Consider the following 16,812-nt stretch of genomic DNA (forward strand, 5'->3'; position numbering starts at 1 on the left):
CTTCCGATTAATTAGCATTCTACCCGGTTAGACATCTGTGGATAGCGTACCCGAGACATGGTTTCTTCTCCAGCTCGATCTTGTTGGAGTCAGTTCTCCAGCTGTACGACTACCATTCTCACCAACGCCATTTACGACTACAAAAACCTTTTGCTGTCATTATCCTTGCTATATACATCCGTTTGAGGGCAAAGATCCATTCTCGCGGATATAAGAACCGGGTATAGCGCCGCCTACCGATCAAACATGGGAAGCTATATATGATACCAGCCCGTGCATCCGTATTGGCACATTTAGTCCTGGTCGTACAGGTCTTGAGTGCGTACCACAATAGGCAATTTCGCAGTTCGGACCGACAGGCGTCGAAACTAGGCGTCAGACACGGCTACATTTGCCGGCGAGATACGCTTCATGTAGTGTACCAAGGAGTCTGTCGGCGTTACTGTGAAGCTACAATGGCTAGTTACAACGAGGAAGGGAAAGAGAACGACGGAGTTTATAAGTCTGTACGGGCTTGAAGTTCATCGTTGGATACCGTGGTATAGATGCAAAGATTGCAATTTTATTACAGCTATATGAGCACCGTCCATTCCGACTTCAGACCAAGGAAAGACTACTGTTACCTAGTGGCCCCAACAAGGAGTCGAGACATCCAGACATCGCGGTCGACGATCCTCAGCATCCGGGCAGAAAGCATAGAAAGCACATGTGATACGAACGCCTTGATTTTCCTTTGAGACCTACCCGTACCCACCCAGAGAAAGATGCAAGTAAGTAGTATTGAGGCACCGTCGCAATGCTAAAGGTCATTTCGTGAAGCGTTAATTAGGGTTCGTCGTGTTGTTGAAGGTGCCCGACATGCCTCGATTGGGCATGGCAGGAGCGTTGTTAGCAATCCCTGATGACGGTACTCGCGTCATAGAGGGTAGCGCAAACGGTGGGGCCGGTGCAGGAGCTGGAGGCTTTCGAGGTAGATGTGAAGGTGTACCATACTTTGCGATGCTGCTTTGGGATGAACCCGGGTCACCAGACTGAGAAGCAGTTCGGTTCATGGATATGGCTGAGTTGTTTCCCTGCATACTTTGAGGCGACCCAAACGGCGGTGTGGAGACAGCGGAAGGGTTAGGTCTTGACATCTGTCCAGGCATAGAAGCCTGGGCAGACATTTGATATCCACCATACCCGTTCATCTGAGGCTGTCCCTGCATCATGTTTTGTTGCATTCCAAAAGGCATGTTACGTCCACCAGGAACAAAAGCTTGGGTTTGCGGGTTGAACTGACCCCGGTTATAACTTCCAGGAAGAGGGTGCTGGTTGCGGTTGGGCTTTCCATTGTAAGCATTTGAGGCGAACTGTCCATATGGGTAGCCAGGCATCGGTGCCTGGTGAGGTGCGGACATTGGCCGGTTGCCGGGACCATTCTGGGCACCATATGCGCCCTGACCCATATGGAACGATGGCTGCTGGTTTGGTTGAGACCAGCCCGAGTTCATAGGCATATGTTGAGGTTGCTGATAGGTATCTTGGTAAGACGCCATCTGTGGATTGGCCATCTTTGGGGTGACCTGGGAGGGCATACCAGCGTTCTGGAACGATGACATACCCCGCTGGAAGTCCGTTGATAGATCATACCCATTCGGCATCTGTCCATAATTGGGGTAGGTCATCATCGACCCATTGGGAGCCTGGTACTGCTGACCAGCCCAGCCATACTGTGACTGCGCTTCCGGGGGCATCATGCTCGGATACGGGTTGCTGTATGTTGCCGGAGGCGATGCACCAGGGTTCATAGTCGCGTACGGCGCGTTCTGAGCAGGTGCTGGGTAGCCGTTGTAGTAGACCGCATTGTCTCCAGTATATGTAGCCACAGGGTACTGTTGCGGGTAGTAAACATTGAAGCGGGACCGAGCCTGGAAATCGTCGTCGTCGTAGTTACGCTGCTTCTTGGGTTTCTTCTTCCCGGCAGCTGAGCTTGATCGTGAGATGTCCTTCCCTTTTTCTTTGTCTTCTCCGGATCCGTTGGCTTCGGCCGTGCCGGGCTCTTCACTTTCCGCACTACCAAAGATGCGCTGACGAGCTTCACGATATCGCGCCTCTCGCTCCTCTCTGGATAGAGCGGCTTTGTCTTTGTTGCCTTCACCATCGTTGCTGCCCTCGCTGCCACCCATTTCAGAGGTCGTCTTCGAGGCATTCTGCGAGTTAGCTCCAGTGTTTGTACCCGATTTGCCATCGTCGCGACGCATGATCTTCCGAGCAGGGAGCTCTACGGGAGGTGTATTGGTGCCCTTGGCGGGATCTACCATCTGTGAAACGGGGGGAGGACTACTAGTAGTAAGCAACAGAGCACGCGAGCGAAGCTTGATGAATACATACATTCTACAGTAAGGGGTACGTGTAATTTTTACACCCGTCATGGTGTTGTCAACTACATGGCCGAGCAAGTAGTAGTCGGCAAGACGGTGAGCAAGCATCCTGTAAAATGTATTACAGTTCGGCAGACACAATTCGTTTTCACTGCGTACCGTCAGTAGGAAATTCTAGCAGATCCGCCACGCATGACATACCGAGAGTCTTTGATGAAATCAATGAAGTCCTGTTCTATCTTCACAACGAAGAGCCGATCACGTGGAGACCGTAGCGCCTCGAGTAACTTCTCGTCTGGAATGGCGGGCATGTTCGGAACACCATTGAGTGAAGGCATACCGTTTACCAGAGGCTGTGGCATGGGCCCCGCGCCGTTTAGCGACTGGTTAGGGTCGTACAGTGTTTGCGGACCATTGGGTAGCGTCGGAAACCGACCTGCAGGAACCCCTCGATGAGGTTGAGGATTCATCACAGCTATTTCATGTAACTGATCCCGAAAGGCACGCGCAGCGCCATGATCAGACCCCTGCCTGGAGTCTGCAACGACCGAGTCCGGCGGAGACGTGACATCCTCTTCCTCGACTGCCCTGAGGCTAGCACTGTCATCCGGGCGTAAGGACTCCTTCTCGTCCAGTGCAAATGTTGTCGCAGAAGCAACACTCTTTCCATCGATGCTGGGAGGTTTCCCAGATCCATCTGATGAAGATAGCTGAGTGCTGCTGTCCTCGGTGACAGACACCTTTACCACAGCCGCAGACTGAGGCCTATCGGGGACATCTCCTTTTGCATCCGTGGAGCGTGTTTCTAGAAGCTCAGCAGGACCTGTCTGTTGCGCGGGCTGCGATATGGCATTTTCAGCGCTGCTGCTCGCATCGATATCTTCTCGCCTTTCCGCAAGTATTTTGGGTGCTACTTCGCCATGCATGGGTGTGGAGCGCGCCTTCTGAGCGACCGCGGGTATTCTGGGTGTCGCGACAGGCGGTCTCGCTTTCGGAGCGGAATCCTTCGACATCGGAGGCTTTATGGCGGAAGCCGCAACCTAGCGCTGTTAGCACACCGCCCATGGAAATTGCTTGTTGAAATCCTACCTTGGCGAACGACAGAGGCCTTGGAGGCGCTTGTTCTGTGGAAGTCGGTGTCGCAGATGCCATGGTTGTGAGGCGATGTTTGGTACGGTAGAAGACTAGATAGGTGGTAGGTTGCGACGTAGATGGCCTATGCGCAGTGCGCGGTAGTTGCCCAAACGCGGGGACGGCGAGACGGGCTTTGAGGCAATCTCGTAGCAGTAAGGCTGCTGCTAAATGAAGCGACAGACGCCTGCTGGTGTAGCCGAAAGAATCACCAAGCTCAACGCCGTACGTGGGTCGTCGTGGACGAGAATGAAGGTGGTGTTAACCGAAGTGATGGACGTAAATTTTTTCAGGAAATAGGGTGCTCAAGGAAAGTCGCGATAACCGGAGCCAGAAAGCTGGACATGTTGGTGTGCCGACATTCGTGGGAAAAGTGTAGAGGTGTATGGGTTTGCTGGGAGCCAAGGTGAAGTAGCCTTGACGACAGGCCTGCAACGACGTAGTTTGGACGTCTAGCGTGTAAGAAGCTGCCAAGCACCCAGATGTAGGGCGCGAGACAAGGGACGACGGGTGAATTGGGTCGTCGACGGGGAGCAGTACAGGGCGGGCGGGGACCGGGCTGGTATGCGGGGTGCAGCGCAAGGCGAGTGAAGGATAGAGAAGCGATGATGGAAGCCGCCCGTGGGCGGGCTTAGTCATGCCGCTCCGCCCAATTCTCCGGCCAAGCTGAAGCTGCGCCTTACCGCATGCGACCAAGGCCCGTCGCGTTTCCTCGCCGAAAGTGACAGAAGAAGATTGAACTTGGCGAGGCTTGATTGCGTCTTTACCGGCTGCTGCTCTGACGCAAGAGTCGCGTCGTGCTCCTTTCCCTCCATTCCCACCAGCAATACCAAAGGACTTCGCCAACAAAAGTACCCTTTGGATTCGACTTGTACCGCATCCAAGTCCGTCATGTTCCGCCGCCCGGGTGCAGGTCGCTCCAAGGCTTCCGCAGATACTCTCTGCCAGAAGTGCTTGAAGAGAGGACACTACAGCTACGAGTGCAAGGCGCCCGCGCAGGAACGCCCGTACAAGTCTCGACCTTCTAGGACACAGCAACTACTCAACCCCAAACTGCAGCCTAAACTCACCACCGAGGTACCCGAGGACCTGCTGCGCAAGAAGGGCGTCGCCGATGAGATCTTGAAGAAGAAGGAAGAGGACCGCAAGCGCGCGCGCTCACTCTCTACGTCGTCTGCCGACTCTGTCTCCACCATCTCGACCAACCGCTCCCGTTCCCGCTCGCGATCTCCCCCACGAAACAAGCACAACGGACGAAGACACCATGGGGACCACGACAAAGCGCTACGGAAGCGTAGCAGGCGCTCCGTCTCTATGGACTCGCGCTCCTCACGCGCATCCGACACTGCAGACAGGAACACACGGCGGCGCATGAGCTCCTTCAGTCCTGGTGAGCGAGGCCGCCGAAGAACCAGATCCAAGTCAAGATCCAGGTCAGCGCGCATGCAGATATCACACGAGAATGCTAGGGGAAGAGCGCCGCGAAGCATGAGTGATAACGACAGGTCGCGGAGCAGGAGTGCAAGAAGAGACAGGCGGCGACCAGCTCGACGGTCAGTCTCAAGATCGCGGTCGGGGAGCGCGGACCCCATGGATACGTCAGACGAGCGTAACCCACCAAACGGAGGCCCAAGAGGCCAGCCAAGCGTCTCGCATCCAGTACATCGTGAGCCTTCCAGGTCACTCTCGCCATACCACAGCAGTCGCGATCGCAGCCCGAGTCCCTACTCCAAGCGCAAGCCTGTACGCCGATCGCGTAGCCCATACGAGGCAAGAAATGGAGGACGGGCCCGCGACAGTCCGCGTGGACCGGCAAGAAACCGTTTCGACGATCGGGCAACCGTCGCGAACAGCAGAGTTGCGCCGCCGCCAGCGCAAGCACCCCCACCCCCACAAAGAGAGCGCAGCCTGAGCCCATACAGCAAGCGTTTGGCCTTGACCAAAGCCATGCAGTCAGGGTAGACAGAACAGGGATTTTTTTATTTGGGCAAATGGCCAAAACTGTATACCGGCACTTGAAAACTTGCATTGAAAGTAGACGGTGGGCAAAGGACAGTCGTAGCACAATGGGTCATAATGGGCAATCAAATTCGGAGGCACGCCATCCTAGGGAAAAACTGAACAGCCTGGAGCCTACGTTGACGTGAGGTCACCTCCTTTGCAAGGTTTTGGGTCAATGTAGTCTGCAGACCTGTTCAGTTTTTCCCTTGTATGAGGTGCAGGCGCTATATTGGCTTCTGTGGGTTGGGGTCCTGGGACTGGACCAATTCTAAGCATTGTGGGAAGGCGTTTCTCAATAATTTAATTGCCAAACGAATAGAGTCAAATAAGCTTTTGCATTGTTCTTCTCGATTCTTGATACGCCTCTTCTTTCTTTTTGTTCAAATGACTTTTGTAGGATACCAATTCCTTCTCTTATCACCTGATCACCATCCCAGTTCTGTGCAAACTTCGTCCCATGTCTTGACATGCCATCTGCCATATCAACTCCCCCCCTTCAAATGTCAATAAAAGAGCTGCTCATGGTTAATTACCAGACGATTACTAACAACATACCGAATTCCAACCGTAGCCCTTCGTCGATGAAAGGCTACGGGTTGTATGAACGATGCCTCAATTGCGTTACCGAGGATTCTCAGTTGAATCCGAAGACCCACTGTCGTATCGAGATAGGATCGCGACCAGACGAGTCCTCTGTAATGTTCTCTTCCATGTAGTTGACGACTGCGGAGGGCGACTGTCCGTATACCCACTTGAAAGCATTTTCAATTATTCCAAGGTCATCATCCCCATAACTATCGTAAATGAGGAATCTCGCTGCGAAATCGTCCCGAGTCTGTTGATGTTGGATATATTGCCCAAACGTGATGTCGCAGCGTTCCCGAATTTTTCCAAAGTCTGCCATGGCCTTCAGGTAAAATCTCCCGAAAGCGAGCGCTTGGCGGCTCATCAAGTCAGCGCGCTGTATCTGTCCGAGGACATTGATGTAGGCTGCTTCAATGATAGCGTGCACCAGTTCCGAATCCGTCAAGCTTTTTAGACAGTCCAGGGTGATGCTGGCGCATATGTACAGCTTCATCGCGCAGTCCACGATGAATGCCAAGAGGACTGTATCAGGCTTGTTGAATCTACCATGCTCGATTAGCCCCAGTGACCATAGGGTCTCTTCAGATGAAAACCATGGTGTACCGTAGGGTCCTGGTCGTGGCATGAAGGTGTTGATTGAGGGTACGTTAGGGGCGCAACATAGGGACTGCACCCTCGTACCATCTCTGGAAGACCTCCGGGCTTGCTGATTAGAAGTTCCGAACACCATGGCGTGATGACCCGCTCCTTCCTGGGCCGATTGCATGTGGAAGCTGGATTGGTGTCGACCTGCAAAGATCTGACCTGGCTGAGGATCTGTGTAGAAAGACATACGGAGTTATTCTTAAGGAAAGACAAAAGTACCCTTGCGACATCGGAAAGCCTTTATACATGCTATCGATTATTATCTGTTAACTCGCATGATTGATGTAATGGTTGACTAGTGATTTTTCTTGGGGTGCATGGAGACCTCGGGAACCTTGGTTGACGCGAGCAAGACACGCAATACTCTAAGAAGATACTGGAACATGATGGCCCTTTGTACAAATCAAGATGTGATATGAAGTATCTCCCGCGGAGTGTACATAATGATGATGAGTTGTGTTGTTGGCCAAACCCGCCCAAGGTCATGACGCGAAGACGGACGGGAATTGCGAGCTAGGTAGGCCGCTAGCGCGCCAAGCAAATTATTTGTCCCATTCAATTTTCTCCGCGAAGCTCCTGCTCTTCTTTTCTTCACATATTGTCAACGGTCTCCAATAACCCTAAGGTCCTTCCTTTACGAATGGATTTGCCTTTTCCAGAGCAGACCCAGAAGAAATGCACAGCCGTTCTAATCCTGCAACTCGTCCACGTCGACTTTGGTCGGTATTGGAGTTGCGGGTTCGCTTTAGGCCAACATACTTCGGTGCGCACCAATGTCAGGGTCGTTGTGACCCTGATGTCGACGCCGCCGTGATAAAGAGATGTAGATTTCATGGCGGAGATGATTCCCTGATGATTATTATGCGTGGCGCTGGGGGCTATATGCGTTGACCCGTCACCGGCATCTAGGTCCGCCCCCACCTACTGGTAACCATAAGCTGCATGGAGCTGGAAAAGGAACCAACCATTCGTGGTGATTGGTTTGCTGCTGAAGTTCGTTGTCGTGCGGACCTAGACTGTTGGGGTCAATGGCTACGAGTAATGCTGGAACACCCAGCTGAAAGACTCCCCGCGCCTCCACCCTGTGTCACTCCACAAGAAGCGAGATACGCAGCTTTGGATTGGCGGACAAGAGAGCGGCTGAGAAGCGGCTTCGGATTCAGCCTGAGTACGACGCCAGACCACTGGTCCCAATAACGGCATTTTCTCAACCTGTTGCTTTGATTCGGTCGTCCATGCCACACGCGGTATTCGTCGCAGCAGGGCACACTTGGCAGGTCGGCGCCGCATTTTCGCTGACTCTAACCCAGACCTATGTCTTTCTTCGGTCAGACGCCTCTGTCGGGGCCTGCAGATCACTCGTGTTTCCTATGCTGTGACTCCATTGGCGACCTGCGTCCCACCGCTGCTTGTATGGCTGACAAGAGGGTCGCCTAGCAATATTACGATGCAGTCAGATCGGTAAACCGGATTGCATCCCAACGAAGTGCGCCACGAACGACAATCGCGGACCTTCCACCTACACGCTCCTGGTGCCTTCTGTGAAGCACAATCACAGGCCTACACATCTCCACTCTAACGTCTGCGGCCCGCCCCTCTTTCTACGGCATCCTACAGCTGTCATTGCTTTGAAATACAGACTTTGCGCATTTCCTGCGTCTCACGTGTGCATGTTCAGGAACGTCATGAATGCATATCATGGCCTTCAATCTTCCAGGCGTGCTTGTTCTACTTAGCCTAATCACCCAGTCGTCATCACAGCAGGATGATCCCGTCAAAGGATTCTGTCGACGATGGGGCCACTCAACGGCGCAGGTCGACTCAAGGCTTTACATCGATGGCGGCATGATAGGACAAGTCCCCTTCAGGTCAAACTACTCAAGTAAGTGAAGCTTGGAATACTTCTAGATTCTGTCTCAGCTGTCTAACTATCGATCCCTAGATGATTGGCTTTTGTTCAGTGATTTGAACACTTCGACCGTCGACGCGGGAATGCCAATGCAGTCCGCGTACTCAAAGCCCGGTCATATACCTACCGTTTCAGGCGGCTATACTTGGGCAGATGAAACGAACAAATGCTTCTATCAATTCGGTGGAGAGTTTGCCCCAGGCACTAGCCCCATGGATTTCAGCATGTGGACCTACGATGTTCTTCTCAACCAATGGAATACTACTGAAACAATTGGCGAAAAGAACCCACAACGAGTATCATATGGCGCAGGAACGCAAGTCGAAAGTCGTGGGCTGGGATTCTACTTTGGCGGCTGGCTCAGCAACAAAACAACACCCGGGTGGACTGGACCCCCAATGGCTACGAGCGGTCTGATGCGATTTGACATGTCTACCGGCGACTTACAGAATACAACCGGTCCAGATGATATCGGGAGAGCTGAAGGACAACTAGTATTCCTACCTGTCTCAGATAGCGGCGTGCTCGTTTATTTCGGTGGCATCGAAGACTCGTACCGCAACGGTAGCTTTGACGCAGTAGGTGCAGATGGAACCCCAGCTAAGTCTCCGTGCTAACTAGTCGTATCAGGCAAACATGAGTGTATGTCATCGAGAGAGCTGTTATGTCTGGCAAAGCTAATCTATCTAGACCATACATGTCTACGACATGGCTTCGTCGAAATGGTATACACAGACTGCTTCCGGCGATATACCTGACACCCGGAGGCAATTCTGTGCTGATGTCACCTGGCCCGATGACCAGTCGTCTTTCAACATGTAAGAAAATCTTTCTGGTCGTACAGCTGTAGAACATCTGAACCCGGCTCTGGAGATCGTCGATATACAAACAAAAGAAAGGTCATCGGAGCCCAAGATTCCCCAAGATTGTTCAGAATCTAAGAAGTCGCTGGGATATGCTACGCTGCCACTGTTGAGTATCGCCTGTAGACTTAGTATACAAAGTGTGCTGTATCGATCGAGTTATGCTGACGCGCAACAGATACCTATATGGTGGATACGGCTTCGAAAAAGCAGCAGCGTACGACGACGTCTACATCCTATCGCTTCCATCATTCACGTGGATCAAGGTCTTCAGCAGTGATGATGTTCCCTCTGAAGTTGGTCACGGTGGTTGTAGTGCAAACGTCGTCAACCATGCGCAGATGTTAGTCATAGGCGGCTGGTTTCCTCTCTACGACAAATGCGATGCACCCGAGGGACAAGGACAACACAACATGGTTTTAGGATACAACGGTGGGGACTCGAAGCTTTGGGACAAGTTTAGCCCTCAGCTAGACGACTACGTAGTACCTTCACCTATTATTGCCGCAGTTGGAGGCGGGTACGTCTTTACGGTCCATATCAAAAGTTGTCAGAGCTAATAAGAACAGGCCTACCGGAGGTGCTACAAAGACTTCGCCAGCAACCTGGGGCCATCCAGATCTCGCTACTTACTATACACTCAAACCTACTTTCACAGCAAGATCGGCAACTCGCTCTCTTCCCTCAGCTACAGAGTCAGCCTCTGGTGGAAGCTCAAAGAAGTCAAACGTAGCAGCCATCGCTGGCGGCACAGTTGGAGGACTGGTGGCATTAATCGTTCTTCTGTGTCTTATACTATTCTGCTTACACCGGCGAAAGAAGTCTTTGAAAAAGAAAGAGGCCGAGACTCCAGCTAGTCTCCCACCTGCTGAACTTGCCACCACGGTTCCCCATGAAATGGCCGACACAGATGCTAGCAAGTATGTTTCCATGCACGACCAGGCAGGTTCTATCGCCCTTGCTCATTATCCTGGTCATGTTCAACAACACTCACACTCCGCTAGCCACGAATACAACTCGCCCTACTCGGCTCAAGGCCCTCCCTCGTACGGTCACGCTCCCCCATACATATCTCCTGTTGAAGGCGGGCACACAGGTCGGTCACCACCTGGAGAGCAATTCTTTACCGACGACGTTCGCAACTCTCCGCCAGGTCCTTGGAGCACCCAGGTTCAATATCCTCATTCTGCACTGAGCCAAGACGGTCAACATTCGTATCCCACTCCAACCACAGCACGACAGTCTCCGAGTGATGCGCCTCAACAGCAGGTTCCAATCTACTACCCACGACCCAGCGATCCATCGACGCGTGCGCAATACTCTCCACCTTTGTTCCCCGACAACCAAGGAAGTCCGACAGGGACTCAATATAGTGGCGTCGAACAACCCCGCAACATCAGCACTACGCACACTCCAGCGCATTTCTATGCTCAGTCACCCACACATGGATCTCCCGGGAGAGACAATAGGAGACCCATACAGGGTAGATTTGTGGAGGAGGGACATATGTGAGATGGATACATTTGTGAGCTATTTACGAGTATGTAGAAGGAGCATATTCGAACCCTGGTATATAGCTATCATCTCTCAGCAGTGGGTAATTTGATGTCTTCAACGGAACTATTACAACTCCCTTCTGCCAGGCTACAGCTAGAACGTTCGGGATCCGGAGCCAACTTCTCCAGGGAGAAGTCTAATATCCGTTAACATATCGTGCATACGCAACTAGATTTGGATACGGTAACATCTCGGGCCATGTTCTCCTTGGGAAGAGCGCTTCGACTGCCGCCATATCTTCGCTTGTCCAGTTCGCCACAGGATCGTCCCATGCTCTCTCATCGAGGGCCTTGTCACACTGTGCTAAGTGGAAAAGGCCGAGTGCGGAGTCGAGCTTAGTTGTTTCCCACTCGATGGGCCAGATGTCTGGGATGTCGTCTTCGCGAGCTACCGGCGCATCTTCGATGGAGAGTTGATCTATGTTGCTAGCCTGCTTCTGTGTGTTTGGGAGGCGATCAGTCATTCTCAGCGATATATGGCTACTAGGATAGATACAGATAATGTAATAGCGAAGAGGTCAGGGAGACAGGAATTTTGCCGGTGATGTATCGCTCAAAGTCATACAGGCCATCACAACGGACATGTTGTGAGGTCGTGAAGCTGTCAGTCTTTGATCGAACTTGCACATAAGCGTGACGACAGATTGGATTGCTAGCCAAAGTCTACGGAAAATCAAATGTGAAGCTGCACAATTCTGGAACGAGTGAGTGTTGAGGTCTGGCAGTCATGTGGAAGTTGAGGATTCAATACTAGCGCGTTAACACGTGTGATCGCGCTTCAGTTCCGCCGACGCTCACACGTCACCCACACGTTTGGTCGAATGCGAGGACACATGTCCTCAGCGACACCACAGCCCTCGCCGACTCGCCCATGATAACGCGACACCCACAATGTTCAACGTGCGCTCGATTGTGCTGCTGGTAGTGTCCTACGTCGTCATCCCGCGCCTGACGTTTCTTCCCCAGAATGTCCACTCCATCCTCATCATCTTCGGGCCCTTCCTCATACCCCGCGTCCTCGACTGGATCAACCTCGCGCGCGCAACCGGACGAAGCGTACCAATAAGGTCGACGCCCCCGAGAGTCCAGCATGCGCTGAACTTGCTCTTTGCGAGCGCTGTCGCGTGCCTCATCCTCTCCTTGTCGCGCTTCGCACCGGACAACATATTTCTCAAGACACAGAGCCACATACGGACCGAAACGAGTGTACTATTCGCGCGGCTACGGCACCTCCGGCCGCTTACAGACGAAGACGATGCCTTACGGACAAAGTTCACCTCGAGTGTGCGCAACAAACTGCTGTACCTGGCATATGGCCCGGACACGCTGTTGAACTGTGTTTGGTGCACCACAGCCAACGGAAACGACCAGCAAAACCACTTCCTGTATTCGCTCCCCAAGATAGTCACGTCGCACATCTTTCAACTAGGCGTTCTTGGTCTCGCGACGTCATCGCTTGTGGGAAGCGAAGGCTCGCGGTTCCGCACACACGCAACGATTGTAGGACTGCTCATGATGGTGGTGGAAGTGTGGTACATGGGCACGTACGACATCACGCTCAACAAGCGCGCACAGTATGTGCAAGACATCGATTCGGCCTACTGGCGTGTCCGCTTTCTACGCTACGTCACCTTCGCAGTGGTAGACATGGCTTTCGCATTTGTCCTCTGGGCTACAAGCACGAACCGCTGGCTCGCCAAGCCTGTTTCCATCGCCGAACGCATCGAAGCAACCACACGAACGTCCGAAGACACCTTCAACAAGATGCGCGCGCTTGCTCTACTTACAAACTCGGTAAACCGCGATCCAGCGTTGCGAGGCGTGCGCGAGGAATACTGGAGAACGGAGGGCAAGGTTACAGCGGAAGTCGTGCAGGACGAACTTGTAACGGAACAAATCAATGCTGCAATCAGCAGGATGGACTTCAGCACGCTTGAAGGACGAGTTGGCGAGGTTGCAGATGGCATCATGAAGGGCATCGATAGCTTGAGGGCAAGCCAGACATTGGCGGCGAGTCAGGTCAGCGATCCGTCGTCATCTCCGGCATCGTGAAGTTCACTTTGGGCCGGATAGAGGTGGTGGCGGGCTATGTACGGAAACCCATACAGAAGTACGTGCAGGCATCGTGACGGGGCTTCGGTAGATAGCGCCATTGAAAAGACTGCAATCGGCATGGCCGTCGTAGAATATGATACCCTGTTGTTTTGAAAAGGTCACTTGAGCATTTTTTTTCCCTGCGGTGAAGTTCCCCATCGCTTGTACCGCTGATTACCGAGCTACGTCGCCCTCTCGCACGAGACCTCAACTTCATGCTCTGGAAGTTCAGTCCGACATCGCAGATACTGCGCATCATCACTCGTGCTACCCCAACATTTAAACAGGCCCGATATTGCACCGCTTGTTATACAATCCCCCATCTCCATGTCCGGGGATCGGACGCGCGAACTGGTCGCGGATACTAGCGGTAGGTACAAGGATACCGCAGGCTCGGCACACACGCCCTACGCCCGCCATGCGCATCCTTAGTCCTCAGGTACGCTAACGTCACGACCCCGGTTTCGACGGCTTCTGGAAGACGCGTCTTTCGGCGTTCTCTTCGACGGCAAATTGCTTGTGTGATGTCCAACCAACGAGAAAGACGTTTGATGTCATAGAAGGAAGAGGCAAACGGGCGCAATCAGTCTCCAGACTGGTTTCTCTGGAGAGAGGGTCTAAATCGGCTGCAAGTGGAACCCTTTATCTTTGCATTCTTGAAGGGAACACACTAGACCGCCGCCGTAATCCGCAGGCGGCTGGGCAGACATTACATCGATGGATGGTTCGGGTAGGTGGGTTTGCTCCCGCGCGTGTGATAGGGACGCGTGTGACTCTTGACCGAATTTTTTCAAGGCCTTTGTATAAGAGCACGCCAGGGTACCCATCTTCTCATTCCACATTGAACTACTTACTTCCCTACCATACAGAAGCAACCGTAGATTCTTTAACCACCCGTTGCTATCTCAATTGATAGCTTAAGAACTACCCGATCTTACACACAGCAATCATGGCACCCAGCGCCGTCACACCCCCAAATCATATCGAGACTGTTACCGAACTCACCCAAGACGGCATCAAATCTGCGCTTCTCAAGAACGCCCCAGCACAAATCGACTCTGCATCGCTCACAAACTCCATCACTGCCACACCGCCAAACGAGCCCACAAGCAAAAGCCAAGATGTCGTCGACGCACCTCTCGCTGAACTCGATGCCTCCAAGGTTTCTTGCACATACACCAGCACCCCGCGCTCCGTTCCCGCTGTAGGCTCAGCAGAGATGGCCAGCCAGAAGGTCTGCACCGACCACATGGTGCAAGCTCAATGGACTGTCGAGTCCGGCTGGGCAGCACCTGAGCTGAAGCCCTACGGCCCGCTGTCTCTCGCGCCCACAGCCTCATGCCTGCACTACGCAACCGAATGTTTCGAGGGCATGAAGCTATACCGCGGATACGACGGCAAACTTCGTCTTTTCCGCCCAGACCTGAACTGCCGCCGCATGCTCATGTCCACGAACCGTATCGCTCTCCCCGCATTCGACCCTGAGGAACTCCTCAAGCTCATTGTCAAGCTTTGTGCCACCGATGGTGCCAAATGGCTCCCCAAGGACCGACCAGGACAGTTCCTCTACATTCGTCCCACCATGATTGCTTCCGACCCCGCTCTCGGTGTTGAGCGACCGAAAGAGGCTCTTCTGTTCGTCATCCTATGCTGCTTCGCACCCATGGGCGACATGAGCGGTGGTATCAAGTTGCTCGCCTCCCAAGACGACATGTGCCGCGCATGGCCCGGCGGTTTCGGCTACGCCAAAGTTGGTGCCAACTACGGTCCCTCGCTGGTTGCCCAAGGCGAAGCGAGAAAGCGGGGATACCACCAGATCCTCTGGCTCTTCGGCGACGACTGCACCATCACCGAGGCAGGCGCAAGCAACTTCTTCGTCGTGTGGAAGACCAAGGAAGGAAAGCTACAGCTTGTCACTGCTGACCTCAACGAGCGTATTGTCCTCGATGGTGTAACAAGGAGGTCTATCCTAGAACTCGCCCGCTCAAGACTTACTTCTTCCTCTCCTTCAGCCGATTTGGAGACTCTCGAGGTTGTTGAGCGCAAATTCAACGTCTTTGAGATTGAGGAGGCGGCCAAAGAAGGCCGTCTTGTCGAGGCTTTCGCGGCTGGTACTGCGTGGTTCGTCGCTCCTATTAGCCAGATCCACTTCCGAGGAAAGGATATCGAAGTCCCGATGGTCAAGGGCGACTCTGGCGCGTACGCGAGCTACTTCAAGAACTCCCTCAAGGGCATCATGTGGGGTAGCGACGGTATGGAGGGACACGAGTGGGGCCGTGTTGTCGACGAGGAGTAGATGTGTTGACACAAGTGGTGTTGGAGTTGCATGTGCATGGAAAAATGGCGTTTTATTTCTTTCAGTGGTCAGCCATATCTTTTCGGTATTGGCCAAAAGCGAGGAGCATGGGAAGGACTTAGTTGTACGTGCGTGTTATTTGCTTGCAATAAGGGTTGCTGAGGGTATAGAGCCTAGATGATCAATAAATATTCAAATTCTACAAGATATCACCTACATCATGCCACGTCAACCTAGGAAAAAACTTAACACCATAGAGCCTACATTAACGTTGGGTCGCCTACTTTGCATTTTTTCTGTTGCTGTAGTCAGCACACCTGTATAGTTTTTCCTTGTATAAGATGATCCTCACTATCTCAACCCTCTTACTCGGATCACACTTTCCTATGCAAGCCATAAAGTATAGGCCTATCTCTTAGCTACCGAGATATCGAAGCGTCGATTACCACAACAATAGAATGAACATCACGACACACACATCACTCACGCGCGCGGCTCAAAATATCCAGCCAATCGCCAACACTTCGTATCCCCGATTAAAGATTATCCTATTCACAACTACACGAACTACAAGTCCCTCTCTCGAACATGCTACTCTACAACAGACCAGCGAACATGGCAACAATGGCCGCACCGGCAGGTACACCAAAAGAGCTACCGGCACCCTCGAAGCTGCTGGCAGTCGCGCTGGGCGCAGACTCGGACTCGGATCCAGTGCCAGTAGCGCTGGTCATGGCGCTGGTGGCACTGGCAGCAGCGTGGGATTGTGTGGCAGCGACGCTGGCAACGGAAGCCATGGAGGAGGAAGCAGCGGCGCGAAGGGGCTCGGCGGCACCGCAGTAGGAGGTTACGGTGTTCTGGACGGGAGGCTTCTCGAGGGAGTCTATGACGATATGTTAGATTATCTGCTGGCTGCTTTGTCGTTTGATGGATGGACTTACCAGGGCAGTTGTTGTAGCAGACGAGAACGTCTCTGTAGACGTCGCAGAGGCAGATGAAGTCGTTGCCGTTCTTGTTGCAGTCATCGATACGACCTTGGTAGCCCTGGACACAGGTGTCGACAATGTTCTGGGCGTCGCACTTGTCCTGCGCAGCAACGAAGCTGGCAGTGGCGGCAAAGGCAATAGCGGTGATGAAACGCATCTTGATATTCGACGATTGGTTTCGGAAGGGTGAAGTAGGTATAGAGATCGAGGAAGTCGGTTCAAATTAAAAGGATATTAAGCTGTAAAACCGTTGATGCCCAAAGCGAATGGTGGGTATCGTAGTCTGAGTAGTGAATATCACCGAGAAAGGTAGGACGGATAGACTTCGAGGAGTGCGACGAGAGTAAGAAGAGGAAGAAGGGAAAGAGAGCTGCGACAGGGAG

General features: G+C 52.9%; 5 protein-coding genes across 5 annotated transcripts; 3 read left to right on the forward strand and 2 right to left on the reverse strand.

The window, feature by feature from the left end:
• Window positions 1-821: 821 nt before the first annotated feature.
• On the reverse strand, window positions 822-2,414 carry J4E84_004814 (uncharacterized protein; the record flags this gene model as incomplete). The annotated part of the gene is made up of 2 exons (XM_049387415.1): window positions 822-2,296; window positions 2,408-2,414. 2 exons carry the CDS (start codon window positions 2,412-2,414, stop codon window positions 822-824), a joined length of 1,482 nt encoding a protein of 493 aa, XP_049245188.1.
• A 1,971-nt stretch (window positions 2,415-4,385) lies between these two features.
• J4E84_004815 (uncharacterized protein) lies at window positions 4,386-5,456 on the forward strand (the record flags this gene model as incomplete). Its single annotated transcript, XM_049387416.1, has 1 exon — window positions 4,386-5,456. One exon carries the CDS (start codon window positions 4,386-4,388, stop codon window positions 5,454-5,456), a length of 1,071 nt encoding a protein of 356 aa, XP_049245189.1.
• A 6,488-nt stretch (window positions 5,457-11,944) lies between these two features.
• Window positions 11,945-13,105, forward strand: J4E84_004816 (uncharacterized protein; the record flags this gene model as incomplete). Its single annotated transcript, XM_049387417.1, has 1 exon — window positions 11,945-13,105. The coding sequence occupies one exon, from the start codon at window positions 11,945-11,947 to the stop codon at window positions 13,103-13,105; it is 1,161 nt and encodes a 386-aa protein (XP_049245190.1).
• A 991-nt stretch (window positions 13,106-14,096) lies between these two features.
• Window positions 14,097-15,443, forward strand: J4E84_004817 (uncharacterized protein; the record flags this gene model as incomplete). The annotated part of the gene is made up of 1 exon (XM_049387418.1): window positions 14,097-15,443. One exon carries the CDS (start codon window positions 14,097-14,099, stop codon window positions 15,441-15,443), a length of 1,347 nt encoding a protein of 448 aa, XP_049245191.1.
• A 596-nt stretch (window positions 15,444-16,039) lies between these two features.
• On the reverse strand, window positions 16,040-16,586 carry J4E84_004818 (uncharacterized protein; the record flags this gene model as incomplete). Its single annotated transcript, XM_049387419.1, has 2 exons — window positions 16,040-16,326; window positions 16,583-16,586. 2 exons carry the CDS (start codon window positions 16,584-16,586, stop codon window positions 16,040-16,042), a joined length of 291 nt encoding a protein of 96 aa, XP_049245192.1.
• Between the last annotated feature and the right edge of the window lie 226 nt (window positions 16,587-16,812).

The sequence above is a fragment of the Alternaria hordeiaustralica genome (genome assembly GCF_023758085.1).
Source record: "Alternaria hordeiaustralica strain BMP 2776 chromosome Unknown scaffold_7, whole genome shotgun sequence".
Taxonomy (NCBI): domain Eukaryota; kingdom Fungi; phylum Ascomycota; class Dothideomycetes; order Pleosporales; family Pleosporaceae; genus Alternaria; species Alternaria hordeiaustralica.